Genomic DNA, 14725 nt, shown 5'->3' on the forward strand with positions numbered 1-14725 from the left:
CTCTTTGATCCGTCGTTATAAAGCACGCTACATACTATTTACAGACATGTTTTTTTGTTGGGTCAACGGCGACGTCGGGGTTACCTTAGGCCACTACCGCTGTATGAAAATGTCCCTGTCGGCTACCGTAGCTCAGTGACAACACGGCAAAAGTACTTTGAGCGAAATCCGCCAGCGGCTAAGCTGCTAGCTTTTGCTGAGAAGTAGCTAGCTCTCCAGTTTGTAGTGGATGCGGAGAGTCAGGCTGTGATAAATAGAGTTGATGTGAGTTACTATCAAAGCCATATATGTACATATTTTCTTTGCTGGCTTAAACGTGTCTGATACACAGCATTTCTGTTGAGATATGGAGGCAAGGGTGGTGGCTGTAACATTGATTGCTAGCTAGACGCAGCATCGGTTCCGGTTATGCACTGGAACAGACGTTAACCTGTTAGCTCCTGTGATTTATTATGCAGTGGCATGAATAAGAAACTATCAGATCCATTTAAATTACTGGAGTAATTGTTAGGTAATGGCGGCCACCAGATAATGTGTTCAATGTTATCAGCTGTAGTAAAAGTGTACGAGACTTGGTTAGAGCGCAATTGCGACATGCTAACATTAGCTAACTAGCTGATACATATCAGGTTAGTTTCAGGGAATAGTCGGAGACGAGCTGTCAGGGCTGGAGCTAAGTTGGAAGGTAGTATTTAACAGTGTATTGTTAATCCACACCAATTGTCAATCAAATATGTGTATTATCTTTGATGTAGTGGAGTCCGTTCGTCTGTCCGGGACTTGAAACCTGTTGAGGAATATGAGGCTGAAGGAGATCCAGAGGACTGCCCACCAAGCGTGGAGTCCGGCCGAACACCATCCCATCCACCTGGCCTTAGGAACATCAGCACAGCAGCTCGATGCCTCTTTCAACACCACAGCTGCCCTGGAGATATTTGAGGTGGATTTCTCAGATCCATCTCTGGACATGCAGCTCAAAGGGTCATTACCCACCTCAAACAGGTAAATTATAGAGGTGATTCATAAATGAGATACAAGATGCTACCTCTGTCCATATCAGCCCACTGTAGAGAAGGGATGTGGTTTCACTTCAAACAATTTAGGCCAGATTTAAAATAATTCATGGCTCATTCCAAATTCAAATATTAAATCCATGTTGTATTCTTTTCCTCTCTCTTTTTTTTGGGCTGTTTGACAGTTAAACATATCATTTAAAGAAGTATACAGAGGATTGCTCACCTAAACACCAAGTGCACTTCAGTTTTGGCTTTGAGTTTGCCATTTGTAACAATTAACTCACTTTACTTTTCCTATTCCAAAGGTTGCACAGTATCGTATGGGTGAATTTTGGAATGGGAGCAGACGGTACTGGAGGGAGACTGGTCGGTGGCAGTGAAAATGGCACATTAACTGTATATAACCCAGAGGTGATAATGAGCGGCGGCGCAGAGGCAGTAGTGGGACAGTCTGACAAACACACAGGACCCATCCGAGCACTCGATTTCAACCCTTTTCAGGTAAAGGTCTTCAAGCGAAACCTTTTGTGTCCTTAGAGACAGTTTGTACGGAAGACTTCACTTTCCTGGTGCTGCTATACACATTCTTAATCGTTCTCAATTTTTCCTCTGCCAGAGTAATCTCCTCGCCTCAGGAGCAAATGATTCAGAGATATATATCTGGGATCTGAACAACTTCAACAGTCCAATGACACCAGGAGCAAAGACGCAGGTGTGTGTGTGTGTGTGTGATTGAGATGTCATGAGTTTGGTGAAGTTCACACATGTCTGTTGTGAGTCAATGCACAAAATATAAACCACAACTGGCAGCTTTCTTTTTGTTTCTTTACCTTTTGTAGTGTCATGTATGTGAGTTAATACTAAAAGCCACAATAATGTTTTGTTTATCATTTCCATTGTATGTGTTGTGTTGTATATCTTCCCTTAGACAATGAGGTTGATGATGCAGTGTCACAATGGACATTTTCTTTGTAAAATTAACATATCCCCAGCAAGCCATTCATCAATTTCATATAAACAATTGACTTCGCTAAATATCTTGATCCTACATCACCATCAGCATTGTTATAATATCATTTGAATATCTCTTTGTCTCAGATTCGGTCGGGTTTGTTTTGACAGTACCAGCCTTTGTCTCTTCTTTCAGCCTGCTGAAGACATCAGTGTTGTGTCCTGGAACAGGCAGGTTCAGCACATCCTAGCCTCTGCCAACCCCAGTGGGAAAGCAGTCGTGTGGGATCTGAGGAAGAACGAGCCCATCATCAAGATCAGTGACCACAGCAACAGGGTTTGTGGCTTTAATGGAAATTACATTAAGTTCTAACTTATCTTCTGCCAAAAAACTAAGAATGAATAATGAGTCAATCCTTAATGAATCAATCATTAAGGCTCATCAGTTATTGTCAGGCTTTGTGTGTAGCATTTATTTTGGTTAGACAAAATTAAAATGATTTATTTAGCACCTTGTAGAAAGTCTCTTATTCTAAATCTCATCTGTTGTGTGATTTCAGATGCACTGTTCAGGAATGCTCTGGCACCCTGATGTGGCCACTCAGTTGGTTTTGGCCTCTGAAGATGACCGAATGCCAGTCATCCAGATGTGGGACCTCCGTTTTGCCACTTCACCCCTTAAAGTCTTTGAGAACCACACAAGGTGAGGCTTGAACAGTTTCTGCTCATTTCAGGTTTTTTTTGTCATGTTGCAGAATATACTGTATTTACTTTCTGTTGGTGTTTCCTTACAGGGGGATTCTGTCCATATCCTGGAGCCAGGCGGACTCTGAGCTCCTACTGAGTAGTGCTAAAGACAACAGGATCCTCTGCTGGAATCCAAACACCGGAGAGGTATATAACACTAACCGCTGCTTCTCTGTTATGCCTGAATAACCATGCTTCATTATTGTGACTCAGTGACAATGATGTGGGTTCTCACATGCCATTTCATTCATTTTAGGTAATCTATGAGCTTCCAACAACAAACCAGTGGTGTTTTGATGTCCAGTGGTGCCCCAGGAATCCTGCTCTCCTTTCAGCCGCCTCCTTCGACGGCAGAATCACTGTCTACTCTGTCATGGGAGGAAGCCTGAAGACTCAGCAGCAAAGCACAGCTGATAAGGTAGTTGCTGTTCTTAATGTATTTAATCCCAAAAGCGATGTGCTGCACTGCCTTGTTTGTCCACAAGATGGCGCAGGTGTGAAGGGATTGACATCCACTAATGAACACCAGTATAACCTTAAATCTGAAAGATGGTTAAATGAATTAATCGTTTGGTCTAAAATATATTTCGGTGTATTTTTTTGTATAACAGTGCAAAACCCAAAGACTCAGTTTGCAATCATAGAAGACGAAGAAAACCAGCGGATGTTTACATTTAAGAAGCTAAAACCAGTGAAATGTGAACATTTTGCTTAATTCTCAAAATAGTAATTGTTTCAGCTCCAGCCCAAAGAGTTGAGCTTGTTTTTAACTTCAAACATTTTATTTAACAGATATCCTCTTCATTTGATTCAATGGACCCCTTTGGTACGGGGCAGGTGCTCCCCCCCCTGCAAGTTCCTCAGCCTGCAGTGCAGGAAACCATAGTTTCCCCTCTGAAGAAGCCACCTAAGTGGGTGCGCAGGCCTGTGGGCGCATCCTTTGCTGTAAGTGCAACATTTGAATGTTTTATAAGCATGTTGATGATGGAAAAGGTGTTCATGACTGATTTGTTGTGTACCCCCCCCCCCCAGTTCGGTGGAAAGCTGATAACCTTTGAGAATCCCAAGCTGCCTCCGGTGCAGAGCCCCCAGCCCGTCCCTAGACAAGTGTTTATGAGCCAAGTTACGACGGAGACGGAGTTCCTCCAGCGCTCCAGGGAGCTGCAGGCAGCGCTGCAGTCGGGCTCCTTCAACAACTACTGCCAGGCCAAGATCCAGAGCGCCAAGTCCGACGCTGAGCAGGACATATGGAAGTTCCTTCTGGTGGGTCCTCGCGTCCTCTTGACATCGAGACAGTCAGTGTCGTGTCATTTTATTTTTTAATCAATTCACTTTCTCTGTTTACAGGTGAACTTTGAGGACGAAGCCCGCGTGAAATTCCTCAGACTTTTGGGTTTCAGCAAAGATGACCTGGAGAAGAAGGTATTCTGACATCTGATTTATAAATGTAGCCATCAGCTGATATCTGTCATATACAAGCATGTTACTGCCACTCATATCCTGTCAGCTGTAAAGAAAAGTGTGTTTATTCAGATTTCGAAATGCCTGGGGAAGAGTTTTCAGCACAATGGACACGGAGTGGATGCCAAAGATCTGGCAGAAAAGATGCAGCGGCTCTCCACCGAGGTCGGCAAGTCTGCACACAAAATGTTTATATTCAAAACATTTTTTTATTTTAATTATTTGCATACCAAGTTTGCAGTGCTTGTTTACTGTAAAATGTCCTTTGTTGTATTTCCAGAGGTCTGATGTGGCTGCTGCTGCTGGAGGTGATGCCAGAACTTCTGGTTCCGTTTCACCGGCAGACCTCTACAGTCAGACTCCAAAGGAAAACTCCAATTTCCAGATCCCTGTATCATGTGGTAAATCCCTCATCTGCACACACAATGAATGATGTCATTGGTTGGAAAAGTGCATTCGGTGTTGATGGTGACTGACCTTGTCGTTCTTTTGAAGACACCGATGGTTTGATAAGCCAGGCGCTGCTGGTCGGTAACTTTGAGGGCGCGGTGGATTTGTGTCTCAACGACTGCCGTTACGCTGAAGCCATCCTCTTGTCCATCAGCGGAGGAGAGGAGCTGCTCAAGAAAACTCAGCAAAAATACCTCAGCAAGCAAAAGAACAGCATTTCAATGGTAGCAGTCTTATTTGATTCATTCTGTTTCAGTTTGTGCAATCACAGGCAGAGCATTTACTTTCATGTGTCTTGGCTCAACTGCAGCTCATATCCTCAGTGGTGACCCAGAACTGGAGAGACATAGTGCAAAGCTGTGAGTTAGACAATTGGAAGGAGGCTCTCGCTGCTCTGCTGACTTACGCTCACCCTGAAGATTTTGCCCGTCTGTGCGGTAAGTTGCTCACAAGTGCGGTCCAGCATCGGTCGTGCTGCAGCTTGCCTCGCTTCCAGGCAAACTGTGAATACTCGCTGAATAATAATCTCCCTTTGTACTCGGCCTCCCTGCTCTAATGTCAGCCTTCCCGAACATCGTTTAATTCTGCAATTCTTCTTGCCAGATACCCTGGGAGGTCGGTTGGAGCACGAGAGGACGGAGAAGCGCTGCCTGCAGGCCTGTCTGTGCTACATCTGCTCTGGGAACATTGAGAAGCTAGTGGAGTGCTGGGCCTTGCATAGAGACTGCTCCTCCCCTCTTGGTCTGGAGGTACAATCTTTTGTCTCCGCTTTGCAGCAACAAAATACTGTTTTAACTGCACTGAAAATGCGTAAGATGTAGCACTCACAGTGACCTTCTTTGCGTCTCTGTGTATTTTTCAGGACCTGGTTGAAAAAGTAATGATGCTGCGTAAGTCAATCGAACGCCTCCGCAACAGCGAGGTTGACATCCAGAGCCCCATCCTGGCCGAGAAGCTAACCTCCTACGCTGGCATACTAGCTGCCGAGGGCAGTCTGGCCATTGCCATGACCTACCTGCCTGAGAACTCAGGCCAAGTAAGAGGCATAACAGCAAACACATTTCTATTCCCCAAAAACGGGTAAATCAAACCATTGTGTTGTTTTGACACAATTTTGTCTTCCCAGGCTGGGATCACAATGCTGAAAGACAGGCTGTTCCACGCTCAGGAAGAGGCTGCCGTCGGACAGCACAGGCCAAACTCCCTCAACAGAGTCGATGTGTCCACAGCCAAGCCCACTCCTACACCAAAAGCACAAAATCTGGTATAAGTTTATGAGCAATCGAAAGCATTTCATCATATATTTTTACGAGTTTGATGAACTTTTCTTTAAATCACAGTGTTATTTCCCCCCCACACACACTTTAGAGTCACTACCAGCCCTCTGCTCCTTCCCAGGCTGCCCAACAGCAGCCTCCTATGCCGTCGTTTTTCACGCCACAAGCTCCAACCAACACCGGGCCTGGTCTGCCGCCTTTTTCTCATGTACTGCCGCCCAGTGCGACCCGCCCAGCCCTGAGGCCTCCCTACCCTCAACATCCTGCTTCGGCTCCAGGTTTGATGTTGTATTCTACTTTCCGGTATTTCAGGCCGATTTTAATTTTTAGAATTGAAAACCTTGAACAGAGTTCAGTAAACTTAGGTAGATTGTGTTAATAAGGCCTCACTTTCATAGGAATGCAGGAGTTTCGCTTAGCCTAAAGGAAATACACACAATTCGACAAAAGCACTCCCATGGGTCCTCAGCAATACACCCGTTAAGTGTGAAGTAGATCAGATGAGTGGTTCTGGAGATATGTGAGGGACAGACAGACAGACAGCTTTCTTGCTTTATCGTTCGACTTAATGGCATATGTCCTTCCCCAGGTTTCCTTCCTCGTCAGCCATTCCAGCCTCAGCCTATGGCCGTTGGGGGACCCTCAGGCTTCCCTCCTACAGGTCCTTCCATGCCAGCTCCTAACTTATCAGGAACTCGACTCCCACCTCCGTCATCGGCCCCTGGAGGCCTGTTCACCATGCCCAGCCCCGGGGTGCCACCGACAAGCTTCATGCCGTCTACCTCTTCACCCACGGGCCCCATGCCACCCGGCTCCCAATCCAGAGCCCCGGTTCCCATGTACCCAGGGGCCCTCCACAACCAGGGGCCTGCATCCGGTCCCTATGCCCCTCTCGGATCGGGGTACCCACAGGGAGGCCCCGGAGCTCCTGCTGTGAAGCCCTTCTCTGCCCCAGCTGTTGCTCCTCCTACAGGTAGATCTCATGTTGACTTAGATGTTGGCTGTAGGGCTGGGCGGCATACCGGTTCAACCGGTATACCAGTTTTAATTTCCTGTCGCACAGCCAAAACAAATTCTGTTGCTCTTCAACAGGCAGCAAAATATATTGTTCGCCGTTAGGAGTGCTACAGATGGAGCTAGTTGTCTTAACTGTATTGAGTGGGAACCCTAGTCATGGTCATAACTTTATAACAACAATGAGCAACCCACAACTAACGTTCTTTAACAGGGCAAAACACCACGACACAACAGTTTGTGACAGATAAACAATTTTGAGCACTAATAATTGTACATTTATAAAATTTCACTGCCGAACTGCATGCTGGGTAAAGCTCGCTAACAGCTGGGAGAGGCTCTGTCGTGGCAGTAACCTTACATTAAAGAACAGAAAAGAGCGATGCAGGATGAACAAAGACTGAACAATAAAAGGTATTTAGGTCAACACATATGCAACGCTGATTACCGTAATATGTGTGGTATTTGTTATAAATGTACGTTGGTAGTAGATGGTGATAAGAAGCTGTACATGGAGGGGCTTCTTCTTCTTTAAATTCCATTGGTGGATGGCAACCAACGTGCATAGGTGCATACCGCCACCTACTGTACCGGAGTGTGCATTTTCAGGGTAATCTTTTCTTCACTTGACAATAAAATTATATATATATGAGAGAAATATAGAAATAAACCTAAACAACACTTACGAACAACTAAATCCTACGGTCTAATCCCGTTTCTTTCCATGGAGGGGCTTAGGACCCAGGGGAATGTAGGTGAAGGAACGGAAGACACGCCCGTTCGCTGGCCAGCCGTTTCTTTTCAGCATTAATTAATTAATTAATGCTTTAACGAGAGAGAGAAATACCGTGAAACCGCCAGAGTCTTACAAAATACCGTGATATGCGTTTTTGGTCATACCGCCCAGCCCTAGTTAGCAGGACTCTGTCGCTGATGCTTATTGAATCATATTCAGCTATCCACCTCATTTGACTTGCAGGATTCTTTCCCTGGCTGAATTCCCAGTGTGACCATCAAGGTGACAATGTCAGGGTTGGATATGGAATAAGAGTGCATCCGAATATACACTTGAGTGACCAGAGAAAAACCTGTACGACACAAAAACACACTTTTGTGTTAGATTGCACGGCATTATCCAAGTTTATTTTTCTGGTCACTCAGTGTATTTTTTTGTGGTGTTTGCTTTTGCAGCTGTATGTTGAGGGAAATGTGTTGACTTCATCTACGCGTGTTGATGTCAGCTTAAAACACAATGAACAAAACCACATCTTCCAGTCTCAAATCTAGACACTAGGTCTTATTTTTTAAAGTTTTGATTTGAAGAATAATTGTTCTGTTTGTTTAACGGCGAGTTTGTCGAGTTCCGTTTTTTTTTCAAAGTTCAGGTGTTGAGCAGTTAGCATATGAACGGTGTAGCGGAGACGTTTTTTTTACATTTTCAATTGATACGTACATGTTTGAGCTCCAAAAGATATTCATGAGACGCTTGTTATTATTCAGCATTGAGATATTGTTACTGTTGAGTGATCATTAGGCCTGAACATTTGCCCATTTTTGCTGTTTTGTTTCCGGATAAGCTGCTAGAGCCTTTGGCTTATTGACATGTTTTTGCCGTGTCGACGAAGAGGTTGTCTTGTGCTCACAATTTCTGACTGCTGCAGTGTGAGCGCAAAGAAAATGCCTCTAGTCACCATTCAAATTCTTCTAATTTAGGACCCCAAGAAGGCTGGAACGACCCACCAGCAGTACGAGGTGGACCCAGAAAGAAGAAGGTATTTGTGTATTCATCACCATCAAAATAGTCTCTTTTGTTTCGAGAAAAACTACTACTTGCTACTCTACAATCTTCCCGCTCTCTGCCGAATAATCTTTGGGGTACAAGTACTGCTTGAGAATCACTGATCTACGAGCCGTGATGTAGTTCAGGGCTGTGTCGTAGTTGTGGGCAAAGTTAAATAATTCAACTCAACAGCTCAGTTCAATAATGTAATGTGCATTCGTTAAGCCGCACTGATGAATATTTGATTAATAGCAATGAATTTAATCACTAGATGTAATTTGAAAGGGGTCGTGAAGAGTGACAAACACTCAGATAAATGGGATTGTGCTCTCATTAACCTAATTTCCAGCAGCAGAGGCAAACCAGCTCTGATAAACCTGCTTAACTGTTCAACCCCAAAAACCAGACAGACACCATCGAACAAACATTAGTCAGCTTGTTGTGGAGTTCCTCCTCTAAGTTGCCAAAGGAAAACCAATAAATGATTGATTTCAGTGTTGCTTGTCCCTGACTGGATGTATCTTACAGCTCCCTGATAACTACACCCCACCAGCCCCCATCACTGCCCCTGTGATGGGATTCCCCGTGGAGGCTCCTCAGCCCCACGACCGCACCCAAGTGCCCCCCGGAGCCCCCCAGGAGCCCAGCGTGCAGGTTGGTGTGTGAGACGGGGCTGTTATCTGACCGCTCACTCGGCAAAAACACTGTCGACACCTTTTTTTTAAATTTGTGTCCCTGTTTTTTCCCCAGCTTCTCCAGCAGCTGCCGGCAGAGAGGGTGGAGCAGAAAGAAATCCCTGCTGAACACATGGTCCTCAAATCCACCTTTGACAGCCTGGTGCAGCGCTGCCAGCTCGCAGCGGGAGACCCAGTGAGTCTTACTGTTGAGCGTGTGCGACTGCATCGCAAATCTTGCATTGATTCTAGGAGAAAGTTTGGGTTTAATAAAATGACTTCAAATATTTCCCTTTTTCAGCAAACAAAAAGGAAACTTGATGATGCCGGCAAACGTTTGGGATACCTGTACGACAAGCTGAGAGAGCAGTCGGTAAGAAATGATTACATGCATACGAGGTTATTATCAAGGATAATTAAAAGTTTTAGCTATAGTTAAAAGTTGAGTGAAAATCCTCTTATGACCCAGACCAAAGAACTCGCTATGCCCCGCCCCCTGCTGTCAGAGCTACAATGGAGGCCACACTGTCACTAAGTGCCCTCCCTGAACAAATATTATCCAATTATTGGGCAAAGAAAAAAAAGCCATTTCAGGGAGAAGAAGACAAAAAGGTCTACTAAATGCGTTCAGCAGCAAAAAAAGATAAAGATGGAAGCTAAAGCTTAACGAACATATCAGAGTGTAAAAGTGAACAACCACTTCTCCTGGCGGTCGAGACAAAGACAATAGAATTAAGGAACAACATAGTTCCTGTAAAGCCGGGTAGGTCTTTATTTACAGCTTCAATCATTACAATAACAAAAGACTATGTTAACATTCAATTCAGCAAAAATGCAAAAAAAAATATACTTACGTTGAGACAAAACATGCAGTGTGAAGACGTCTTCGTGGCCACTGTGAATGTTCTGACATTCTATCGGCTTAACATCAGGCGCCACATAGTAACATGCGATCATGTTTCCCCTGCCGATGTCTCAGCTCTCTCACAACATTCTGAACGGGCTCCACGAGATCAGCTGCTGCGTGGCGAGCCAGAACTACCAGCGGGGTCTGGAGGTCCACACCCAGGTGGTCAGCAGCAGCAACTTCAGCGAGATCTCCGCCTTCATGCCCATCCTCAAAGTGGTCATGACCATCGCCAACAAGCTGGGCGTCTAACTGGGGGGGGGGAAGCACCACCACCACCACCACCCAGACTTCAGTGTTATCATATTGTCATATATGTATTTATTTCTTTTTGACCCGATGATGATAATGAGAATAACTACTGATGATATTGCAGATTGTGGTCTTCATGACTCCATGTTCCTTCCTGGTGGCTGGTTTGGGCAGTGAGGTGGGTTTTTGTAGAGATGCGTCGATGTTGCTGTGGTGATTTTACGATAAAATGAATGTATTCTGAAAGTTGTGCTTCTGTAAATTCAACGGTTTGGTGTAATATACAAAGTTTGAATCAAGGCGGTGTTTGTAGTTGCGTTTTCACAGTCCACATCACACTGGTGCATATTTTTCCTCAATTTTTTTAAGTTTTGACTGAATACATGCAGCGCTCTAAAACAAAACATCTGGGGAAAGCAGCTCCTATACGTCCACAGAAGGGGGTGAAAATGGTGCAAATTAAAATTGGGTTGATCTTACTATCTGTCCTGTCGGTGTAGTTTCTGTAAGGGAGAAAACACACCGATACTGTGTATCGATCACAACGAGCATGAAGGAAACACTGATTGTTCTGCTCGCCTGCTGTAACGGATTGTGTCCGGTTGATTTTACCTCGAGGGTCCTTTTGGGCCAAAGCGCTGCAGACGGATGCCATACGCTGATTGTCAAGTTGCGGTTTGATTTTTGATTTCTTAGCATTGCTATTTTCCTGATACGTTCCTGAGACTTTCAGACTTTCTTCAGTGCATGTTTTCCCTGCCGATTTCACAAATGACATTAGTTTATTAATTGACGTCCGTGCTTCACCCTGTTAACGATGCTCTTACTCATCTTTCCACCTACGTCTTATCCTTTTGTAACTCTGAAGTATTTTGTTTTAGATTAGATCATACGATGATGCCAACACAAATGAACCGACGAATGAGGACATGTGATATTCTGAGGTTTGCAGCTGGACATAAAGCTGGGTAGTTTGGCGTATCATGGCAACAGCAGGCAGTGAAGTGCCTCTGTGTGCCCATTTCGGTTGCACAGATATTTATACAATCCACGTTGCTTACTTTACTCATGTCGGTATCTCTTTCAAATAAAACTTAAATAAAAAAATGTTGACGCTTGAGCAATTTCTTCTGACATCGTAATTCATACATGTACCAAATAAGGCGCTATTCAGAAGGGGAATATGGCTTTATTAATGGTTAAGAAAGGTTATTAGTCATTAATAAGAACGTCTTTGGGGGTTACAAAGCGTCCTGTTGCTTTATTAGAAAGTGAGCAACCTGTGATCTCTTTGTTAATATTAAATGCAAAATTGGTGACTAAGTAGAAAGTGAGTAGACCATGACACTTTATTCATCACAAAGAAAACATTTTGGTCACTTAATCCTTGTACTGATGAATGGTTTATTACTCTATAATGCATTAAACATGATTCATTAGTAAAGCCCTTTTTGTTACAGCGTGTATCCTCAATGGGTATTTGCTTTTGAGTGTTGCGCTGTAGTCTAATATGTTGCTTTTCTTCATTTCTGAAGCAGAATTTGGGTTCTATATTTTGAAAGCCCTCTGTTCTACTTTTGTTTTGAGATGTTTGTGTTTTTCTATATATATATCTTGTAATCTCTGATTAATGATGACTCAAGCCTGACTCCTAAAAGCCTCATTTACCAGATGACATTACTTCTACAGGGTGCTTCCTGGTTGTGTGTATTTTTCTTTCGTCACAGTTTTTCCAGTTGCATGCCTCACAGTACTCCATTCAGCACTAAATAGGGCGTCAGTTCCCCAGGAGGTGGAGCTTCTTACCACCAGGGTGTGCACAGGTGTGTTGCATTCAATGACTGACATGAGACTTTTTACCTGCCTGCACTGCATTAGTAATGCAGAATGCTCTGAGGAGGGACTGTTTAGACCGGAAGCTCAAATAAAATATCTATTTCATTTGTTACCAGGTCCCCAGATTTCACATTCAGACATGTCTAGCTTTACTTCACATGTACTCGTCGCGTAATTGTACTCGTCGCGTAATTGTTCACGCGCCCTTCCTCCATTGGCGCAGGAGGATCATAAATCAGGACCTCGCTGCTGATTGGCCGGTTGGAGTCAGACGCTGTGAGCCGGGTAGCGCGTGAATGTGTTTTTCGGGGAGTTTGAACTGCAGTAACCTCCAGTGATCTCCTTCTGGGGTGACGCTAACATAATGTTACCTCACCACACATCACACCACAGTAGAGTCACGAGTCAGGATGTTACTCCGCCTCTCTGGGACACTGTAGCTTCAGGAGTTTAATAATTCTGCAATGTGTTGAGTGTAACTTTGACATGGCCAACTACTATAAATAAAGTACTTCATAATGCTGCCAAAGTACAGTGAAGTACTTCCATTCCATGCTGCTTTATACTTCTACTTCTGCATGCTAAGTGGAAAATGTATCTGACAACTGCAGTTGCTTTGCAAAGTCACATTATTAATACAAAATATAACCAACAAGTACATTCTGAGGTATTATTATTATAGATTAAATAGTAGCTAGCATTAGCTCCACCTTTAGTAATATTAAAGTGATGCTTACAGTTGCATCAATACGTATAATCCAATAATTGTATTAAAGTATAAAGTATATTTTCAAATTCTACTTTGACTGAAGTAAAAGAGTTTGAGTATTTCCACATGAACTGAGCAGTTTGTGGTGTTGTTACTTTTACTAATGGAAAGGATCTCAGTATTTCTTCCACCACTAGAAGTGAAGGCTGCGACTAACAATTATTTTTATTGTCGATTAAGATGTTAAAATTAATGGATTATCTGTTTTGTTTATAAAACAAGTGAACATTCCCAGACTGTAAGACTGCAAAACAAGATATTCAAGTTATGATTACACAAGAGGAAGCCCTCACTTTTGAGATGGTATCAGGCTTTTTCTTTTTTTTTTGCTTCACGAATGACTAGATAGATAGATAGACAGATAGATATGTACTTTATTTATCCCCAGGGGGAAATTTGTATGTTACAGCAGCAAGACACACCAATTAGCAAAGTAGCAGAGTAACCAAAAATATTAAGTATTAAAAAATGCACAATAGAATAACAGAGTAGGACTAAAACGCTGAACTGATGAATCGACGAATTGTTTCAGCATTGAGGACGTTTGCTCAACACGTATGACATGACAGCCACAAACCAATCTCCTGGACCTGAAAAAGGATGATGTAATGTATCTGGGCAGCACACTGGTCCTATACATTCCTCTCTGCTCTGTGTAAACCGTTGAACATATTTGGGCACTTTATCAGTCTGCAGGCAAGGGTCAAGATTTGCAGTATTAAATAGTTGGGGGTATATTTTACTTGCACACGTATTTCAGCGGCAAACTGGAAGTGTTGAATTCTTCACCACAGAAGACCGAAAACTATCCAGGGAACAGAAAATCCTTTGATGCATCAATAATAATAACCCTTTAATATATAGATATATGACATTAACAGCAGCCATTCTGCCCACGTAACAAGTACTTTCCTAGATTACTTCCACAACTGAAGATATCCTGCAACACCAACAGAAGAGCAGGCTTCTTCCTCAATACTGTGTATCATGACACAGTGTTGACGCCTGGATCCAGCCCTGTCAGCATTTTCTTCTTCACAGAATCAGGATTAAATGCTTCCTGCAGGAGGCTTGCTGTTGTTTGACTGTACTGGGCCTGCAGCAGGATCAGCTGTGTCATCTGTGTCACTTCTGATGGAGCCAAGCTAAGCACTAAGGTCCACATGCACCAGAAGCTGAATTTAAAAAACACATTTAAGAGGAGCTTTACAGGAATAATCTATGTGTGTGTGTGTGTGTAAACCAAAGCTTCTCTTGCACTGCAGATTTATATCGGAGACACAATGAATAAAAACAGAAACAAAGACGAGCAACAACTGTTAATTGTGTGTATTGAAAATATTGTTGAATTTTTATTTCAGAATAGAGTACAGTTGAGATTTGACATTATCATTCAGACTGACAACCTTTTGATCATGTCATTAGGAACATGTTGGTTCTAGTTGTTTGCATGGCTTGTGAAGTGCTCTGATGATGCTCTCACACCCTGGTGGGTTGGAACTAGTCGGCACATCAGGGCCCATATTTTTCCAGGTTAAATCTGTTGATTGAACATTTTGCAGCTCGCGTTTTTTCATTTGTATTCTTGGAA

The 14725-nt window shown here is 43.4% G+C and overlaps 1 protein-coding gene across 2 annotated transcripts; it reads left to right on the forward strand.

The window, feature by feature from the left end:
• Window positions 1–155: 155 nt before the first annotated feature.
• Window positions 156–11627, forward strand: sec31b (SEC31 homolog B, COPII coat complex component). 2 transcript variants are annotated; one of them, XM_079292821.1, is made up of 26 exons: window positions 156–264; window positions 756–1002; window positions 1322–1517; window positions 1633–1728; window positions 2164–2304; window positions 2528–2670; window positions 2762–2861; window positions 2971–3132; window positions 3507–3659; window positions 3747–3977; window positions 4062–4136; window positions 4248–4340; window positions 4456–4576; window positions 4671–4849; window positions 4936–5062; window positions 5229–5374; window positions 5488–5661; window positions 5752–5889; window positions 5994–6180; window positions 6492–6875; window positions 7896–7934; window positions 8630–8688; window positions 9225–9350; window positions 9447–9566; window positions 9672–9743; window positions 10350–11627. In XM_079292821.1, exons 2-26 carry the CDS (start codon window positions 800–802, stop codon window positions 10527–10529), a joined length of 3645 nt encoding a protein of 1214 aa, XP_079148947.1. In that variant the 5' UTR covers window positions 156–264; window positions 756–799; the 3' UTR covers window positions 10530–11627. The 2 variants fall into 2 exon arrangements, with proteins under 2 accessions (XP_079148947.1, XP_079148948.1); XM_079292822.1 differs by lacking the exon at window positions 7896–7934.
• Window positions 11628–14725: the final 3098 nt, after the last annotated feature.

This window comes from Melanostigma gelatinosum (assembly GCF_949748355.1).
Source record: "Melanostigma gelatinosum genome assembly, chromosome: 21".
NCBI lineage: Eukaryota > Metazoa > Chordata > Actinopteri > Perciformes > Zoarcidae > Melanostigma > Melanostigma gelatinosum.

Excerpts from the sequence above, each read along its gene's own strand:
- sec31b (XM_079292821.1), top strand. The coding sequence starts at position 800 with ATGAGGCTGAAGGAGATCCAGAGGACTGCCCACCAAGCGTGGAGTCCG. Across the intron at positions 2,862-2,970 it reads GGAATCCAAACACCGGAGAG|GTAATCTATGAGCTTCCAAC; the intron begins GTATATAACACT and ends CATTCATTTTAG. Across the intron at positions 3,978-4,061 it reads ACATATGGAAGTTCCTTCTG|GTGAACTTTGAGGACGAAGC; the intron begins GTGGGTCCTCGC and ends CTCTGTTTACAG.